The 21305-nt window shown below is 44.8% G+C and overlaps 1 protein-coding gene across 4 annotated transcripts in view; it reads left to right on the top strand.

The window, feature by feature from the left end:
* The window catches only part of galnt13 (polypeptide N-acetylgalactosaminyltransferase 13), a 77993-nt gene that overhangs the window by 11044 nt on the left and 45644 nt on the right, over positions 1-21305 (top strand). For all 4 annotated transcript variants that reach the window (XM_034110498.1, XM_034110496.2, XM_034110499.2 and 1 more), the window contains exon 3: positions 4744-4912. In XM_034110498.1, the coding sequence (XP_033966389.1) occupies positions 4744-4912 (169 nt within the window). The remainder of the gene's footprint in view (positions 1-4743; positions 4913-21305) is intronic.

Genomic DNA, 21305 nt, shown 5'->3' with positions numbered 1-21305 from the left:
AATTTTGAACAAGCATACCTGACTCAGTTTTTCTAGGACCGGCCTCAGCTTGGTCCCGAGGACTCCTCCCTTGGCCTTCATCAGCGCAATACGTGTTGGTGTGTAGTGGTTGAGTTTGTACATGAAGCTCTGCTCCAGCGAAATTGTAGTTATTCGCCCGAATTCCGCCTTTATCTGAAGTGACAAAGTAATCACAAGCACAACATGAGGAACTGGGCCAATAAGTCTGATACAAAATTAAGGTAGGGTCAATTATGTATAGGGTGTTATAAATCGTGCAGATATTAATGGTGGAATGAACAAGCTATTTATAGAATTTTAACTTTGAGAGAATAGTGTTTCAAGTTAATTAATGTTCATGTGTATCTATCTTTTTTTAATTTGTTCCTGTACAATGGAGCATGTATAGATTCACCTACCTCAGCTTCACAAAACAAAGCAGGCCATCTCTCTTTGAAGTCACCAGCAGCAGGACTACCAGTCACAACCTCGAGCTTTCGATAAGAGAACGTTTTGTTCATTTTTTTAAGGCCACTCTGTAAATGAACAGACATAATTTGTAATATTAAAACAATGGTTTAAACATTTATCCACAATTGCATATTACATTACGCAGTGAAGAATAACAGTAATAATATATCACTCTACTTGCCTGAGCAATCACTCCAATTAGACTCCACAGGCTCACTGCTGTACTGCTATTCTTCCTGTTGATAGACAGATATGTAAATAAGACAGATGAACTTGGTGAATATAACATTTCCACTTAATTAGACTTGATTGAATATTTGAAGAAAAAAAATTAAACAATTGGTGGAAACAGTATGTGGATATTTTACTGAAGTAAAAGTAGCAATACCTCAGTGTATATTTATAACAGAGTATTTACTCTGTTAAAAGTAAAAGTCATGCATTCACAACCTTACTTAAGTACAATTTCAAAAGTATTAGTATCAAAATAAACTTAAAGTAAAAAGTACTCATTATGCAGAATGGCTAATTTGACAATAATATGTATTATATCACTGGATTATAATTAGTGATGCACTAACTCACAGGTCTCAAACTGCAGAAAAAATACTTTAACTTACTGTAAAAAAAACAACAACAACAATATAATTACAAGATATTTTAAGCCGTGTGTGTGTTTACTGTGAATTAGCTTCATTTGGGATTGCTTGGTCCGTGTACGCTTCGTTCATTTATTGATGGCAGAAACGAGAAAACAGCAGTAGCGCTGTTGCATGTAACATTTGCTTTGTATGTCGGGGGCGGGAGATTCATGTGATTGGTTGTTGGTCGCGTTGCTTGAATAAAATCCCCAAGCTTCAGACACACCCAGCTCAAAGCTTTTTTTGAAACTGTAGTGTGGACGCTCCGTGATGCGGCAGGCATTCTCCAGCCCAAATCAGCAAAGCTTATGAGTGTGAAGCAACAGTATCTGCTGCCAGCTGCTTATGTATGAAATGTACCTTCAGCTCATGAAATCTCTGCAGTATCAGAAGGAAGTAGCCTAATGATAAATCTGCAGCCTCTGAAAAGTGCCGCGTCAGAGAACCAGTGCCTTTTACGCACGGCCGCTCACGGAGCGTCCACACTACAGCTGCAAAAATAGCTTGGAGCTGGGCGTGTCTGGAGCTTGGGGATTTTATTCAAGCAACACGACCAACAACCAATCACATGAATCTCCCGCCCCCGACATACAAAGCAAAAACCCCCGGGGATTTTATGCGAGCAATATATATATAAACTCCCCAAACAGGCGAAAACCTACCAGCTTCCCCCACTGTCTCTGCCTCCTCCCTCCATGCCTGGTTCCTCCGGTTTGTATCCCGGTAGGTGAAGAGGGTCTGGTCATACAAAACCGGGTGATTCGCTACGGCGATAGTTAGTTTCTCCTCCGAAATATAGAAATGAACGGCGGGATATCTCTCCCAGTTTAGACGCGGTTTGATTGGCTACGGCTTCAGCTGTCAGATTTTGGGAAACGGGATTTGATTGGCTGGCGCTGGCTACTCCGGCGTCTCAGGCGACAGAAGTTGAACATTGTTCAACTTCTGTCGCCTGAGACGCCTGAGACGCCTCGCTCTGCTACCCACAATTCAGTTCGGCGAAAAAGTTCGGCGAAAAAGTTCGGCGAAAAAGTTTGGCGAAAAAGTTCGGCGAAAAAGCGCGGCTACGTGACGTCACCCCATTGAAAGTGAATGGGCAGATTGGAGCAGATTGGAGCTGTCGACGCTGTAGTGTAGACGGGCCGTCACTTCGCTAGATCCGCTAAAGGACAGCACGCTGCGGTCTAACCACACAGACACACATCAGGTGTTCGCTCATTATTCCGTATTTTTGTTAACGAGAAACATCTATTAGAACAGGCCCAGCCGAAATTACATTGGCCCACCCACAATTGAAATCCTGGCGCCTTGGCTGATGCCAGGGCTAGTCAGTTAGCATGCTAATTTCAGTAGCTAATATATCTATACAACACAATAGATTGGCGTATTTGACATAATGCAAGCACTGTAACCTCTTTGGTTTCTGTAATCCATTGTAACCATAACCTGACAGGATGACAAAGCTAATTTTGGAAAACTGCGGCTAACGCTAACTCAGCTAACATTACTTTTCCTCTCCTCTGCTTTTGACAATGCTATTCCAACTGTTATGCCCTTAGTTTTATAGACGTGAAATAAAACGTGGAACCTTCTTTAGATACATGAGAGTGTTTTTTTTAAATTATCTGGTAAATTACAGTTAAGGTTAGCTAGCTAACAGCACGTAACATATCTAAAACATAATCTCTCAACTTTGTGAACTAATGCACAGAAACGTTAACATGGTTCAAGCAAACAAGAATCAGGCTATTATACACAAAGACACATATATTATCATAAGTCTTAAACAGAGAGACAATAACTTACCAACACTTCTTTTTCCAGCCATACAGCTCCTCCGACAGCCTTCAAATGTGCAACTGCAAACCCAACTGAACCGTCGTCCAAAAACGCGGGTATCTTGTCTTGTCAAGACGCATGCGCGGATTCAAACAGCTACTATGGTTTTAGATTAACATTTACTTAGTATTTTAAGGTTTATGAGCAGTGATTATAAATCATTTAAATAGTATGAGTAAATATATAATAAAACGTACTCCTCCCACACTGTAAATGTATTACATGAATAAAAGGTGTATACATTTAAAATGTTACTTAAGAAATTCTAGTTCTTTGTAAATCTTGATATTACCATGTAAAAAGTACGACAGTTAATTAAATATATTTTACTACACCAAAAAGTCAGTTTTTTTAGTGTATTCACCATCTACATGCTCCCACTTGGTCAAATCATCCGCCAACATGGTCTCAGCTTTCACTCTTATGCTGATGACACACAGCTCTATCTCTGCACCAAACCGTCCACTCAGCTCCCCCCTCAATCCCTTGTCAACTGCCTACAGGACATAACAAACTGGATGTCATCTAACCTGCTCAAAATCAACAGCAATAAAACGGAGCTCATGATTGTGGCTCCCAAGGCGCAGCTCCAGAAGGTTGGAGTGAGCTGCTTCTCTCCATTGACAGCTGCTCCATCTCCCCGTCCACTGAAGTCCGCAACCTGGGATTCATCCTGGACACCACCCTCTCTTTCCAGGCGCACATCAAATCTGTTATCAAATCCGCCATCTACTATCTCAAAAACATTGCCAGACTCCGGCCTTCACTGTCTGACTCTGTGGCAGAAACACTTGTACACGCCTTCATCACATCCCGTCTGGACTACTGCAATGGAGTCCTGTCCGGGGGTTCCCAGAAAAACCCTGGACAGGCTCCAATACGTCCAGAACTCTGCCACCAGGCTTCTCACCCGCACCAACCCATGGCAACATATCACCCCCACCCTCATCCACCTACACTGGCTGCCGGTCAAGTCCCGGATTCATTACAAAAACTCCTCCTCACGTACAAGTCCTTCCATACCCTCGCCCCCCAGTACTTATCGGACCTCCTCCATCCCTACACCCCTTCTCGGAGTCTGCGGTCCTCAGACACGGGCCTACTCTCCATCCCCCGCTCTCGCCTCCGAACTGTTGGTGACAGGGCTTTCAGTGTTGCGGCCCCCACCCTCTGGAATGCACTTCCTGCCGAGATCAGTAATGCTGCCTCACTGGAGATTTTCAAATCATCATTAAAAACACACCTGTTCACCCCAGCCCGTTCCTGGTCCCCCGGTTTCCTTTATTTTTTGTTTGCCCTTTGATTGTCCGTTTGTTTTGTTTGTCCACCATGTACAGCGACCTTGGGTCCCTTGAAAGGCGCTATATAAATATAATTTATTATTATTACTGGATTTGCAGACAAAATCATTTCGAGTGTTGGTTGACTAAAAATGTCTTTAGTCGAATACTGCCAAACACAAGTTCTTGAAAAAACCACAACAACTTTTCTCTCCACTGGCCTGAACAGGGCGCTCTGCCAACAGCCTGTGGTCAGGGAGGTCAGTCAGTACTTATTACTCAGAGCCCCATTTACACAGGAGATGTGGAGCCTTTGTAATAAAGTGGGCTTTCACAACATATTGGTTCTTCTCAGATTATTTCCTTATCAAAGATGGACTGTATACAGGACAAAGTGATTTATTACAAATGCTGTTTGATATTAACTCCTCACCTTCCTTATTGAGAACAAAAGAAAAATGTGTTTGGTTTCTCATCAGATATCCTTTTGCTGTGCTTCTGCTTTGTTACAGCGGCGATATCTCGGAGCCACGAGGGCCCAGGCGAAATGGGCAAGGCAGTAAACATTCCCAAGAACGACCAGGAGAAAATGAAGGAGCTCTTTAAGATTAACCAGTTCAACCTGATGGCCAGCGACATGATCGCACTCAACAGGAGTCTGCCTGACGTGAGGCTGGACGGGTGCGTAAGCTAGTCTTCCAGATCCATTTTGCAAACACAACTACTGACACTGTAACACACACACACACACACGCACACACATCCACGGAACAGCAATACACAACCTTCAACCTGCTTCTTCGCTTCCTGCAATCATTGTTCCTTTGTTACCCATTGCAAGGCACAGTAGTTTCTGACTGATGCTTTCTGCTTATGTCTTTGGATTTTAGTCTTTAATGTGGGCAGAGTTGTATTCCAGGTTAAATGGAAATTGTTCAGTCTTCAGTATTCAGAAGTGCAGGGATCTGTCTCTGATCAAGAGTCTCTCCAGTGATGCAGATAAAATGCTCTAAACTATCAAAACAATGTTATTCTAATAATTAAATAATTCAACTTAAACAGTTTTTCTATGAGATGTTATTGGTGTTAATAACTCTATCTAATGTGGATAGGCATCTCTAATTATGGGCACTATTTCAATGCAGAGTCCATCAGATCCCTCAGGTTTGACCATTATGTCTGACATTTGAATTGGACTGTTTACTGTCACTCAAGATCCACTTGAGCACTTAATGAAAATCCAAGGAGTAATTTGTTTGAAACATGAGCCCATTCATCTCAGGCTGATGATATGCAGTGTCATTCACCTCTCGTAGAAACATTATACGAGTGATTAATGTTCAAATATTCCAAGTGAACACCAATTCTCCTCAGCACTTTAATTAAGTGAATGCAAAAGGTTCTGCCAGTTAGAAACACCATGAAAAGCAAGCCACAACATTTTATTTTTTCTCACAGTTCCACAGTTTTTAATGCAATTCTTGTCTAACCAAGAAAACACAAATTATAAGATGGAGTGGAGATGCAAATATGCTTGCTTGCATCTAGCAAAATAAGACCTCATTTACTGAGAAAAGGTGAACACTCAGCTTATTGCAACACTTTTTTTCTGTCCATAATGGCTCCATCCTTCACTCAGTATACATTTTACAGCAGGTTTATTACAGAACTCAGCTTAGCTTTGCAAAATGTCTCCAGGTGTGTGGTGAAAATGATCCGGAGTCATGCAGAGTTGGCAGTCGTTGCGTCTGAACGGCGATAACACTATGCCTTGAAGGCACCCTCCTGGCCTAGTTGTGTCAGTCTACGGCGTACGCTGTCACTTTGATTCGACAGGACTCAGCTAGAAATGTTGTCTGCTCCGATGGCTTCTTTCACCCTCCGTCACCTCCCCCTACTCTCCTCCTGTCCTGGCAGTCCACTTTTTCCACTTCTGTACTTCTTTATTCAACATCATCCACTTCTGTGTCGTCCCAAGTTCAAAACAATTTCACTCTAAAGCTATGACAGACAACCCATCAAGATGAGGATCTGCTGACATTGCTGTCAACACAGGTGTAGAGGCTAAGCCAACGCTTTAAGCCTCTGAGGATCCGCTTGGTGGGTGTAATTGACGCACACAAGTTTGCTGCTGAATAAATGCTAGAAACCAAGTTTCCAGTTTGAAACAGTCCATTTATTTGCTTCTTTTCATGTTCACCACACGATATTACCGTTTACACCATACCGTTCCTTTGCTTGTAATCCCGTGTTTGTGTGTGCTCTCCGTGTGTGTTCTCCGTGTGTGGTCAAAAACTGTATGGCCTTCCGGCGGAACCTCTCACCAACACACATAGGTTCCTACCTTTATACCCACAGTTAATTGGCTCCTACAACAGGTTTGACTTTTTCTACCACTTAAGAGATATGTGTCAGTGAATCTCCTATGACAAGATTTTTGCACTGATGGCAGCATTGGATAGGGCAGGAAACCTTCAGATTCTCACTCACTTTTCATAGAATACAGAGCTGCGGGTATAAAGAACCACTGTGACTGCAGTTTGGAAACAGCAGTGTTGTCTAATGGCGCATTTACACTGCAGCGGGTAGCCCCGTTTAAGCGTCCTTAACCGTCCTCAAGCGGCCAGGCCAGTTTTTGGTGGCCTTTCCATATAGCCTAGCACCGGCTAGCGGGTACTTTTTCCCTCCCCATAAAATCGTGGTTCTATCAGGCCAGGGCTGAACTAGTGACGTCAACACTCTCGACTGCTGATTGGTCAGAGAGAATCGTCACAAGATCGCGCGCGAGATCATCCCTAGCGTCGCATATATCTAGAAGCAAGCTTGCACCATTTTTGTAAACGGAGCTACAAAAATGGCAACGTCGAAGAAAAGCACACCGTGGTCGACCGAGGAGGTGACGACGTTCCTAAATCTCATTGGGGATGATAAAATCCAGCGGGAGCTCGACGGAACAACTCGAAATGTGAAAGTGTTCCAGGATGTCTCTGCACAGATGTCCGAACGCAGATTTTCGAGGACTTTCCTGCAGTGTAGGGAAAAACTCAAAAAGATGAAGAGTGAATATCGCCAAGTAAAGGACAACAATAACGGAGCCTACACACGGCGGCGTGCGTTGCCGCTTGGCGGTGGGCGTGTCTTGAGCTTGGGGAGTCAACGCGAGCAGCCCGACCAACAACCAACCACATGAATGTCCCGCCCCGGACATACAAAGCAAAGCATTCATGCTACATCCATGCTGGCTAAATATACTGTCTATGCTTGCTAGCTGTCCATTCAAACGAAATACACTGGATATAAACTCCCCAAACAAGCGAAAACCTACCAGTTTCCCCCACTGTCTTTGCCACCTCCCCCCATGCCTGGCTCCTCCGGTTTGTATCCCTGTATGTGTAATATCTTGGATATTAACAGACAACGGAACAGTTGGTTATTTAACAGGACTCTTTATTGCTGCCTCCGGTGGTTCTCTCGCCACCCCCACTTACTATGACTGTCGTAAACATGCCGTAACGTATATGACAACTCCCCTTGTAGTCAGTTAACAATACTATGACATCTCCCTTTTTCCCTTTTAACAATATCAACACATATCAATAACTTAGATATCTTTTCTCTAACAATTCAACACATATCAATAACTTAGATATCTTTCTTTAACAATATCAACACATCAATAACTATGACATCTCTCCTTTTTTTTTTTACAATAACAACACCCTTTTTTGTTGTTGTTATTGAACTGTCCCCTCACAGGTCAAGTCTCTGGACAGGTTTAACAGGTCTACCAGACCTGGTTTGGATCAGTCCATCAGTGTTCCTTGTTGGACCAGGCGAGCCATGTTCTGGGCTCATCTGAATGTCTGGTGTGTTATTCCTGGGATTTGTGTCGTCGTTCGCTGGAGGCCCCGCTACGGGCACCGCTTGGAGATGTCGACGGTTACGTCTGTACAGAGCACCCTGCTCCGTCTCGATGAGATAAGACCTCTGTGTAACACTCTCACCTGCCACTACTGCAGGTGTGGACCAGGTCTTTTGATTGTCCAGTCTGGTGAGAACATGGTGTCCTCGCTGCAGTGGTGTGAGCTCTCTCACGCCATGGCGCTTGTTATAGTAGAAGGCCTGTTTGCTCTTCTCCGCAGCATCTCGAGCTCTGATGTGATGTGTGCTCGGCCACTTTGGTTGCAGGTTCTTGGCCAGAGTGGGCAGCGTCGTCCTGATTTTCCTGCCCATTAGGAGCTCTGCCGGACTGACACCCGTACTGCTGTGTGGAGAAGAACGGTAAACCATTAAAGCAAGTAGGGGGTCCTTTTGTCTCAGAATCCCCTTTGCCGTTTGGACTGCACGTTCAGCATAACCGTTTCCTTGTGGGTTGTGGGGACTAGAGGTTGTGTGCGTAAAGTCCATGTCACAGGCAAAGCCTCTGAAGACATCGCTGCTGAACTGCGGTCCGTTGTCACTGACAACCTCCTCCGGTATTCCGTGCCGGGCAAACGTGGCTCTCAGCTTCAAGATCACATGTGCACTAGTCGTGGTAGGCATGTGGAGTATCTCCAGGTATCTAGAGTAGTAGTCAGCTATGACTAGGTAACTCTCTCTCTCATGTTCACATAAATCTATGCCAATTCTCTTCCACGGCCTGTCTGGGAGAGGTGTTGACAGGAGAGGCTCTCTGTTCTGTGCTCTCCTCTGCTCACGACAGTACATGCAGTTCTCGACTTTGTGTGTGATCTGTGTGGCTATGCCAGGCCACCACACCGAAGTGTTGGCCCTGTCTCTGCACTTGTTAAGACCTTGATGGCCCTCATGTATGCGTTCTAGTATCTCTGACCTCAATCTCCCTGGTATCACTATTCTACTCCCTCTGGTCACTACCCCATCATGCATAGACAGTTCGTTCCTAACGGGAAAGTACTCCCTAACACAGGTGTTTATGTGTGCTAGGTGTTCAGGCCACCCCTCTTGTATGTACCTGATCACTTCTTGGAGCTGCTCGTCCGCTGCCGTCTCCGCGCGGATGCTGTCTATCTTTTTCGGCGATGCTGGAATGCTGCTCATCACAGCTGCTACGTAACACTCCACGTCTGTGTCTCTACTGAGCTCCTTATCTTCCTGTGGGCTCCTGGACAGTGTGTCTGCCACCACCAGGGTTTTCCCCGGCGCATACTCAGCCTCCGGGTTGAACCTCATCAACCGCATGAGGAGTCGCTGGCAGCGGAGTGGCACATTGTCAAGATCCCTGGAGTTCATCAGTGGGATGAGGGGTTTGTGATCCGTAATCAGTTTGAATGCTGGTAGGCCGTAGAGATACATCTGAAACCTCTCACACGCCCACACGCTCGCCAGGCACTCCTTCTCTATCTGAGCGTACCTGGTTTCAGCGTCGCTCAGTCGCCTTGAGCAGTATGCTACCGGTCTCCAGGCCTCGCCATGGAGCTGCAGCAGGACACCGCCTATCCCATAACTGCTTGCGTCTGCTGAGACCACTGTGCTCCTGTTAACATCATAGTACACCAGGGTAGGTGACGTCGTGAGGAGCTCTTTAACTCGCTCAAAGGCTGCTTGTTGCGCCGGACCCCACATCCACACTGAGTCTGCTTTTAACAGTGCATATGGTGGCTGGCCCACTGTGGCGAGGTCTGGAATATATTTCCCCAAGTAGTTGATCATGCCGAGTGCTCTCTTTAGTTCCTGCACGTTTTCTGGTGGTTCAAGTTTTCTGACTGCAGACACTTTGGCCGGGTCGGGTCGTACACCATCTTTGTTGATCACCTGACCCAGGAAGTGCAGCTCCTCCTTTCTCAGCACACACTTCTCATTGTTCAGCTTCAGGCCTGCAGACTCCAGCCGATCCAGAACCTTCTGCAGCCGCTCATCATGTTCGCTGGTGTTGCTGCCATGGATGATGATGTCGTCCATGTAGACGGCAACGCCATCCAGCCCTTCCAGCGTTTCTACCATCTTCCTCTGAAATATCTCAGGTGCGCTGCTTATCCCAAAGGGAAGACGTTTAAAACAGTACCTTCCGTACGGCGTGATGAAGGTGGTCAACCTCTGGCTGTCTTTGTCCAGTGGGATCTGCCAGAACCCTGACGCTGCGTCAAGTGATGAGAAGAGGGTGGAGCCGCTGAGCTGAGCTATCATCCCCTCTGATGTCGGCAAGATGAATCTCTCCCTTTTGACAGCCTTATTAAGCTTCTTTAAGTCCACACAGATGCGTGTTTTTCCAGACTTTTTCTGGACTGGCACCATGGGTGCGCACCACTCTGTTGGGTCAGTCACAGCTTCAATGATGTCGTTGGCTTCCATCCTCTCCAACTCCTCTTTCACTGCACCCAGGAGCGGTATGGGGACCCGGCGTGCTGTGCATACTGCATAGGGCTGGTTATTGTCCTTTAAAGCTATCTTCACAGGCTGTGTTTTCAGTAGGCCAAACTCCTGTTCACTGGTGTTGACCTCGCCCACTCGCTTTACTAACCCCATAGCTACAGCTACTGGCCTGCTGAGTAGGTTATTCACACTCTGCCCTCTAATGACATAGAGCCTGCATGTGTATGTTTTCCCTTGTAGCTGGTCTGAGTTATAAACTGCCCTAAACAGTTCAATCCACCCCCGGGACCACTCAGCACCTTCTTTGGCCTCTGTAGAACCCTTTTTGGCTCCAGTGTTTTGTACACAGTTTCGCTTATGATACTACAATCGCCTCCAGTATCTATTTTAAATTCTACAGGTGAGCTGCCAATCTCTAATGTGACTGTCCATTCATTATCATTGTGAGGCATGCTATTAACTGAGCCCAGATAATAATACTGTCCATCTTCTGATCCCTCACCCTCAGTCACTTCTCTCACCTGCTTGCTCTTGCACACCCTTTCCCAGTGTCCACTTTCCCCACAATTATTGCAAGTAGACCTCCTTGCTGTGCAGTCATCCTGCTGGCTGTGTGGCATTTTGCCGCACCGCCAGCACTTCCTGTGGTCATTCTCACTCTCTCTCTCTCTCCTGGCGCCTCTCTCTCTGTGGGTGCCGCCACTTCTGTGTTGCACCTCTGCTATGACGTTGTGCTACTTCCTGCACGACGTAAGCCCGCTCTCCCTGCTGGTTAACTTGAGCTTTTACCTCCTCTGATTGACGCGCCTCTTGTACCGTCATCTCCAGAGTGAGGTTAGGGATCAGCTGTAGCCTCTGAGACAGATCCTTGTCTAGAATTCCCACCACGATTCTGTCTCTTATGTTTTCCTCACGAGCCGTTCCGAAGTTGCAATGTTCCGACAGCTCATATAGTGCGCGGATGAATGTCTCTGCTCGCTCTCCCGCGCGCTGCACTCTCTGGTTGAAACATGCCCGTTCATGTATAACGTTGCGTCTCGGGATGAAATATGCGTCAAATTTCGCCAGTACAACATCATACTGCGACTCATTTTCCTCTTCCCCGTAGGTAAAAGAGCTGAGAATGTTCTCTGCTTCCTTCCCGAGCGCATACACCAGCGTGCTTACTTGAACTGGACCTTCTTCTTTGTCCAACTTAGTAGCTGTCCTGTACCGTGTAAACCGTTTCTTCCAGTCTGACCATTCGGCGGGTTTCTCGAAACAAAAACTCTCTGGTGGTTGAAACTTTGCCATCCTCGACCACTTCTGACACCATGTAATATCTTGGATATTAACAGACAACGGAACAGTTGGTTATTTAACAGGACTCTTTATTGCTGCCTCCGGTGGTTCTCTAGCCACCCCCACTTACTGTAACTGTCGTAAACATGCCGTAACGTATATGACAACTCCCCTTGTAGTCAGTTAACAATACTATGACAGTATGCAAAGAGGGACTGGTCATAGAGTACCGGGTGATTCCCTACCGCCACGATCATTTTCTCCTCCTTTTGTTGACATATGGGAAATAACTGCGGTCTGGCTCTCCCAACATACACCCGGTTTGATTGGCTAGTGCTTGTACTGTCAGATGTACATACGAGGGATTTGATTGGCTGACGCCTCCGTCGAGGCGGCAAAAGTAGAACATTGCTCTACTTTTGCAGCGAGCACCTCGAGAGAAGCTACGCTTTGCTCCCACAATGCAGTTCGGCGAATCGTGATGTCACCCGGCAACGCACGCCGCCGTGTGTAGGGGCCGAACTCGAGTGGTGCGGGTCGGAAACAATGGAAGTGGTTCGACTTGTCGGACCAGATTTACGGCCATAGACCGGCCAACGTTGGGAGGGAGGGAGGCCTGGACTGTGCAACGGCTTTACTGGAGTCCCTGCAAGGTACGCTCACTTCTAACAAAGAAGTCTATTTTATCCTTACATTAATGTTCGACAACCCATGCTTTTATGGAGCCCCGAAGAGCTACATAGCTAGCTAAGGCAGATAGCCTCGGCAGATAGCCTTAGCTAGAGCTATTGTTTGCTAACACCATATGTGCCATTGGTTACGTTCAGTTGTTCTTTTCTATAGTTGTTGTTGCTATTTAGTATTGTGCTGCAGTAGTTTGAGGAATTAACAAGTCATTTTTCTGTTCTCGATGATTACATTGGGACTAGTGAGGAGGAACATTCCCGAACAAGGGTGATGGCAGTGTTCCGTCCACAACATCGTCATCGAATCCAGAACGGACCCCAGCTCGACCACAGACACCAGCCGAAGAACCGACACCAACTCAACCACCAACGCCGAGTGCCATCACGACACCGCAGCGTGTGGTTATAGGTAAGAAATAGAAATGGCAAAACGACTGGAATTGTGTTTTTTTAAACCTTGGATCATCCATCGTCAGTAATTAAAATAAGCTATACCACTGTCTGGAAATGCTCTGTTACAAGTAAAGTCTTAGCTAGTAAGCAGCTAGTACAGTTGTGTGTGACATCTATCATATACATATATTTATATTCATTATCAACAGGCTGGACATAATGTAATTCACTTTCACAATCATTGTAAACATCTAGGGCCAGAACTTTCTTTAGTTCACCTTACTGTTGTTCTGTTTATACATGTTATTCTTATATCCTTGTGTGACCTGTACCTGTCCAGTGTTTTTTCCTTATTGCTAATTATTATCTTATTGTCACCCAGGCAAGAGGAAACGAGGAGGAGAGGATCGGGCCCAGCAGGAACGGCACCATGAACAGCACATGGCCCAGCAGGAACAGCACTTGGACTGGGCCAAAGCGTCTGCTGAGCGGAGATGGGAGTTGGATGCGGCCTTGAGAAGGGAGGAGGCCGTCTTGAGAAGGGAGGAGGCCGCTCAAGCAGAGACCTTCAACCTAGCCTTCCTGCGCACTCTTGGCGAGGTGCTAGGGGGACTGGTCAGCCGGCGTGGCCCGTCTCCTCCGCGATACTTCAAATAACCTTAATAGTTATTGTACATATTATATATTTTTTATCTAGTTAATTTTTAAATGCAACATTTGTACTTCCTTGTTTATTTATTTTCTTTAAAATGTTCATTTTATATTTATTTTTACAATGCCATGTATATTTATGCTGCCTGCAATACAGTTTTACATTTTTTATTTGTATTGTTTAATGGCATGCCTTTTTGATGCAACATTTTTTTTGTATTTTTATACTGCCATCAATAAAGTACTTCTTTGACTTATCTTATCTCTTGTTGATAATGAATTGCACCCAACAGAAAAAAATCAGATTCACATAATCTTGATTTAGAGAAGATATAAACATACATGAATTTATAAAGCAATAACAAACACCATCAGTTAGGAAAAAGCCCATAAGATAAGTTAGTTTTAAGAGATTTAAAGCAAGAAATGGAGTTTGCTAGCTTGAGGTCCTCCTCTAAAACATTACATGTTTATTTTGTATTAGTATTAAGAATACATGATAAATACATAATACATGTAGTAGAAATTGCTCAATTGTAATACCCTCGTTCTACTAGACTCAAACAATACATTCCTTATATATTTCAAAGACGAGAGAACAAAAGAAGAAACCTATAACCCATTCAAGCAAGCTTTTAACATGTCTAGAAGAAAGATTGAGGTTATATTTAATATATTATTTTATGTTGTGGATACTTTAGCCTCCATCCATGTTTACAATTGTCCACACTATTTTACACTTGCATTTATGAATATAGTTTTGCTGTGTTTTACACTTTAGTATTTATGTTTATAGTTAGCTTTGATATTCGCTTAATTTATTAGAAAGATTTTCTTTTCATGATCTGATATTTCCTCAAATGTTCTTATTATGGGGCATACTTACTGGTGCTTGAAATTCAAATATTTACTAAATATTCAATTCAGATAACATTTGTTTAAAAACATTTGACAAACACATGTTGTGATGCCCCTGTGGGTCCATCAGTAGAGAGGGTGTGGCTGTTCTGTCTGTGCTGCATTGGCTGCATTGATTGCACTGATTGCAGTAACTCAGGGCACCTGGGTCTGGTGCTCTGCAGCTATTTTAAAGCCTCTCTGCTCCTGTCTGGTCTCTCGCTCTGCTTCTCCCTGCAGGCACTCCGGTTTTGTTGAGTATATTATGAGTTTCTTCAGTTGCTTTACTTTGTGCACTTCAACACTCTCACACACATACATGTCCATACAATCCTCACCCTGCATTTACATTACTGATACCACTGACATCCACACCTCATACTTTACTGGTTTTTGACTTGATTTGATTTGTTTGTCCTAAATAAACATATTTTGTTAACCGTCAACATGGTGTGTCTCCTTTTTGTTGTGGCCTTTTGAGCCAGGTCATAACAAATGGGGGCTCGTCCTACGCGTTATTTGGTTAAAAGTTTGTGTAGTGCTCAGAGCACATGGCGTCATTTGAGCAGCTAATTAGTTGATGTGCTCCAGCTGTGTGCTGGCTCGGCGCTGCTATTTGGGGGACACATCGTTTTTTTGGGTTTCAGGAAGCTTTAGTGTTTGACACGTCGTCAGGTTTTGTGTGCCAATCAGAAGGTAAGATGTTGCTGCTTGTTACGCTTTTGTAAAGAGTTTTCCCCACTAGGCTTAAGTGGCGTTTCCCCTTGGGTTACGTCTGTTTGTTGTTTTCATAGTGTTGTGGCGACGTGGTTAGTGTCAGCTGTTTTCGGACAGCTGTCTCGGGGGCACGTCCGCGTGAGTTCTTGGTGTTACCTGCGTGCAGGTCGCTCCATAACTCCGCCAGGTTCCAGTGCGTAATTACCCACCGCAAGCCACATGAAGACTAGGGGAGATTAGGAAGATTTTGTTTAGGCAGTTAGGGGGAAGTTCTCTGTTGGGTTAATCTTATGCCCATGCGTGTTGGCAGTTTAATACTTTGCTTTCTGATTGGCTATTATGACTTCTTTGTCAGCGTTTGTGGATGCGCCCTCAGTGTCTTTCTTAGATGATTGCCAGAAGGCGCAGTTGATCGAAATAGCAGAGCACTATGACATTGCTGTGGTGGGGAGCAAGCGGAAACATGACATTAAAACTGTCATTGTGTCATCTTTGTTTGAGCAGGGGGTGTTGCAGAAGAGTAAGTCTGGTGCGGCAGGGTTCGTGCCGGTAGTGGTTCAGACAGTTGGTTTGACGTTCGAGCAGCAAAAGGAGCTTTTGGCCATGCAGTTTGATCAGGAGAGATCGCAGTTGGAGAAGGAGAAGTTGCAGTTGGAGATGAGGTTGGAGCAGGAGAAGTTGGAGCAGGAGAAGTTACAGTTGGGGTTGAGGTTGGAGAAGTTACAGATGGGGTTGAGGTTGGAGCAGGAGAAGTTGGAGATGAGGGGTCAGCAGCAGGAGGTATAGAAGCGTTTCGAGGTGGAAAAGACGCTGGAGGTGGAAAGGATGAAATGTGAGGTGGAACATGCTAGATTACGGCTGATGGGAGAGGGCAAGTTTTCTCCAGGGGAGGTTGGTGGTGATAGGTCGGCATCAGGCAGTGGCGATATCATTTCTTACTTGCGATTAGTGCCAAAGTTCAATTAGCGTGACCCGGAATTATTTTTCACTCTATTTGAACGCATAGCAGAGGCAAGAAACTGGTCAGATTCGGACAGAGTGCTGTTACTTCAGTGTGTACTCACTGCGCGAGCACAGGAAGCCTATTCAGCTGTTTGTGGCGAAAAGGCTTTGGACTATGATAGAGTAAAATCAGCGGTGTTGAAGTCTTACGAACTAGTTCCTGAAGGGTATCGTCAAAGGTTCAGAAATTGGGTCAAGGGAGATAAGCAGACACATGTGGAGTTTATCCGTGATTTAACTTCTCATTTTCAGCGGTGGTGCGCGGCAACAAAGGTTGCAAGTTTTGACTGTCTTTGTGAACTCATTGTCTTGGAACAATTTAAAAACATTCTCCCTCAGCGTGTGGCCACTTATGTGAATGAACAGAAACCTTCCACCGCGTTTAGAGCTGCTGAATTAGCAGACGATTTTGTGTTGACACATAAGGGCAGTTTTACTGAGAAGTATTCTAGGGGTGAAAGTGGACCTATGTCATTATTGCAGAGGAGAGGGTCATTGGAAGGAGCAGTGTCCGTTGCTGGAAACTAAGGGGAAGCCTCGTTTGGCACCAAATGCTCCAGCCATGTGTTGTTCTGCCGTGTTGAAAAAACCCCCGTTGGGTGTAGGCTCGGGCATGGTGCCTGATAGGAAGCCGATTTGTGCTGACGCGGGTTCTGGTTTTGAGCCGTTCATCACTGAAGCGGTTGTATCAGTAGTCGGTAGTGACAAATATGTGCCAATTAAGGTGTTGCGTGATACAGCGGCTAGATACTCATTCATTGTTGAGTCAGTGTTGCCTTTTTCGTCAGAGACAGAAACGGGGGATTTTGTGCTGATGAGGGGCATGGAGATGGGCTTGATTCCTGTGCGACGTCATACAGTAGTGCTGGATTGTGAGCTGGTACGTGGAGTTGTGTCTATGGCGTGCGTCCCGCGTTGCCACTTGATGGGATACATATGATTTTGGGCAACGATCTCGCTGGTAGTGCTGTGTGGGCTGGTGTGCCACCGCCTGTGGTGGTTTCCAGGCCGGTGGCATCTGGGGAGTCAGGTGAGAGTGGTTTGTAATTTCCAAGTGAGTCTCCAGTTTATAAAATTGCACGTGTGCAGAGCCGTAGGATGTCTACTGACCTACCTGTTTCGGAGTCTGGAAAAAGTGGTCCAGCAAGGTCCTTTGACTTTGAGATCGAGACAAAGAAGAAGGAGAAGACAGTCAAAGTGGTGAAGGAGAAGAAAGAGTGGAAACCCCACAAAGCGAAGGAGAGGAGGCCGAAGGAGAGGAGGCCGAAGGAGAGGAGGCCGAAGGAGAGGAGGCCGAAGGAGAGGAGGCCGAAAGAGAGAAGGCCGAAGGAGGTCGGCGAGGCCGATGAGCGCGATGAGCGCGATGAGCGCCTACATGCTGTGGCTCAACGCCAGCCAACCCAAGGAGGAGTGGGACATAAAGGCAGTGGAGGCGAAGAAACAGTACGAAGTCGCAAGGCTGGAGTTAAGAAGAAGGATGTTGGGTTGTCGTGGACCCCTTTGGGGCCCCGTCTTAAGGGGGGGGCTGTGATGCCCCTGTGGGTCCATCAGTAGAGAGGGTGTGGCTGTTCTGTCTGTGCTGCATTGGCTGCATTGATTGCACTGATTGCAGTAACTCAGGGCACCTGGGTCTGGTGCTCTGCAGCTATTTCAAAGCCTCTCTGCTCCTGTCTGGTCTCTCGCTCTGCTTCTCCCTGCAGGCACCCCGGTTTTGTTGAGTATATTATGAGTTTCTTCAGTTGCTTTACTTTGTGCACTTCAACACACTCACACACACACATACATGTCCATACAATCCTCACCCTGCATTTACATTACTGATACCACTGACATCCACACCTCATACTTTACTGGTTTTTGACTTGATTTGATTCGTTTGTCCTAAATAAACATATTTTGTTAACCGTCAACATGGTGTCTCCTTTTTGTTGTGGCCTTTTGAGCCAGGTCATAACACATGTATATGAAAAAAAAAGATGTATTTATGTTCAATACAATGAATACAATACAATGCATATTTAGGTATTCAGATAGCGCATCAAACCCTCTCTCATGTCAGTGCCCTCCTCCTCTGCACCTTGAGCCACTGCTACCCCAGGCTCTGCTGCTGCTGGTGCATTCCACCCATCATCATAGTCCTCTCCATGACTCTCGCAGAGGTTATGCAGAGCACAGCATGTCAGCACCATGACCATGAATTTCACAAGAAACAAGTAAACTCTCCAATATGGTCTAGCTGCGGCCGCGGCCAGTACACGATGGTACACTACACGCCCACCTGACACGACACTACGGTGGCTGAGAGGCACCACCGTTAAAAGCGAATTGACGAGATTTACATCATACAGCCCATGCAGTATAAACATTGATTTTAATTTCTTACAGTAGGAGAGGTTTTGGGGTTTAGGAGGGAGGAAGGAAGATTAGGATTAGGTAAAAAGGTAGGGAGTGGTTAGGGTTAGGATGGGGGGAAGGGAAGGGTTAGATTGAAGGGAGGGAAGATAACTGCTACCCGGGAACGTTCATACTGGGTAGTTTATTTAGTTTAAAAAAATTATCCAACGAGTTGGACCACAAAGGAAGTGTAGTACCGCCGTTTGGCCACAAGACTCCGGCGCACTCCTGGGGGCTTGGTTCAACCTCCACTGTCCGCGGCCGCAGCTAGACCCTTCTCAGCCACCGTAGTGTCGCGTCAGGTGGGCGTGTCGTGTACCATCGTGTACTGGCCGCGGCCGCAGCTCGACCAAGCCCCCAGGAAGTGCGCCGGACTCAGATGGAAATATTCGTGCTGGCCAAACGGCGGTACTGCACATCCGTTTGGTTGCCATGCCCGGAAACACTTTTTCCCATTGACTTACATGGGGAAAGAATGGTCTGTAACTCGTTGGATAATTTTTTTTAAACTAAATAAACAACCCAGTATGAACACTTGTATAGCCCTTATTAAAAACATTCATTCCTCAAGTTGTAAAAATGTGCTAATGTTATTCTGAGAGTTATTTCCCTCGGCATTATGAACGCGCATCTAACCCACGGGACCGCGCCGCCCGGCAGGTTCATGTTACGTGTTCAGCACTACATGAGTTTCTCTTTACCCATGGATGCACAATAACAACGGACCCATATCGCCTTACGGCCCGTCCACACAGCGGCGTGCGCTGACGCTTGCCGGCGGGCGTGTCTGAAACTCAACCAACAACCAATCACATGAATCTCCCGCCACTGACACACAAGCAGCGGTTTGATTGGCTAGAGCTTGTACTGGCATATGATTCGATTGGCTGACGCGTCAAAAGTTGAACATTGCTCAACTTTTTCAGCGAGCCACGCCAGCTACGCTCCACGTCGCTTCCCACGATGCATTTCGGCTAAAAGTGACGTCACCCCATTCAAAGTGAATGGGGAAACGTCAACGCACGCCGCTGTGTGGACGGGCCGTTACTGCCAGCCCACGGAGCTGTAATAATGGATATATTGCACATGTTTGCTTTAATTCATCATTTGTAAAATATTATATTACATGGGCTGTATGATGTAAATCTTGTACCGTAAATGTTGTATTAAATAAAGTTAATATTACCGACGTAGATTAACGTTCCTGTAGCTTCTTATTGCACTAACAAGTTTATTGCACTGTGTATATATATATATATATATATATATATATATATACACATACATATATACACATATATATATTGTATTTCGTTGAAAAAGCCAAAACATCTAGCAGTTTACCATTGCAATCTAGTAAATCACTAACAAACAAAATAGCCCTCTCATACCAATCACTCCTAAACAAGGATTTTCTGTTTATAATAATCACTCTATTGTTCCATAAAGTAGATCCATGAGGAGAAAAATGGTGGGTAAATATCTTTTTCCAATAATGAAGTATCTGCTTATAAAAATTTGACAATTTGGTCGGAATCTTATTAACCTCAAATCACATTTTAAAAGAAAATCAAACCCTCCTAGACTTTTAAATATGGCCTTTGGAATATGGAACCACATGGATTCTGGCTGGGACAAAAAAGCTTTCAACCATTTTATTTTAATTGTTCCAATCATCGATTCAAAGTCTAAAGCTTTAATTCCGCCTTTATCATATTCTTTAACAAGCTGTGACTTTTTAATGTAGTGAGTTTTATTTCTCCACAAGAATTGGAAAATAATTCAGTTGGTTTTTTTAATATTGGCCGAAGAGACAAAACATGAGTGGCATGGATAGATCAGTCTAGATATACCTTCTGCTTTAGTAAGAAGAACTCTGCCAAAAATAGTAAGATCTCTAGTTAACCAACAACTGAGAGATTTCTTCATATCTGTGATACGGTTACAAATATTAAGATCTTCTCTCCTGATATAATTTTTAGACAATGTTATTCCTAAATATTTCACTTCAGGTACCACTCTAATAGAGTCAATAACGGAATCATCACATGAATGGATAGGGAGTAATTCACATTTTGAAAGATTAAGAGATAACCCTGATGCTTTTGAAAAAATTGAAATTGTGTTAAGAGTTTCCTTTACCATGGATTTATTCTTTAGGAAAATGGATGTGTCATCCGCGAATTGACTAATTTTAAATTCTTTGTCAAAGAGGGTAATGCCTAATATTTTGTGATTCTTTATAATAAGCGTTGTTAAAACTTGGGTGGTCAGAATAAATAATTTTGGGGAAATAGGGCAACCCTGTCGAATACCACGTAAAAACTTAAATCTAGGGCTCATTCCAGGGTTCAAAGATACAGAACTATCTATGTCCGAATAGAGCATCCTAATTATGTTGCAGAAATGTTCACCAAAACCCAGAAATGTTAGAGTTTCCATTAAAAAGGAATGTTCAACAGTATCAAAAGCCTTATAAAAATCCAGAAATAATACGAGACCTTCAGTATCAATAAACTCCTGGTAATCGAGCATATCCAATATCAGTCTGGTATGGTTATGAATACTTCTGCCCTTAATAAAGGCTGATTGGACATTCATCTACTAGTTGATTCAGACCTGAGTTTAACCTGTTAGCATAAACATGTGCTAACAGTTTGTAATCATTACATAGTAGGGTAATAGGTCTCCAATTATCCAACAAAAGAATATTATTATTGGTT

The sequence above is a fragment of the Pseudochaenichthys georgianus genome, chromosome 21 (assembly GCF_902827115.2).
Source record: "Pseudochaenichthys georgianus chromosome 21, fPseGeo1.2, whole genome shotgun sequence".
Taxonomy (NCBI): Eukaryota; Metazoa; Chordata; class Actinopteri; order Perciformes; family Channichthyidae; genus Pseudochaenichthys; species Pseudochaenichthys georgianus.
Note: the sequence above shows the minus strand (reverse complement) of the source record. Positions and strands in the feature narration are given on the sequence as shown.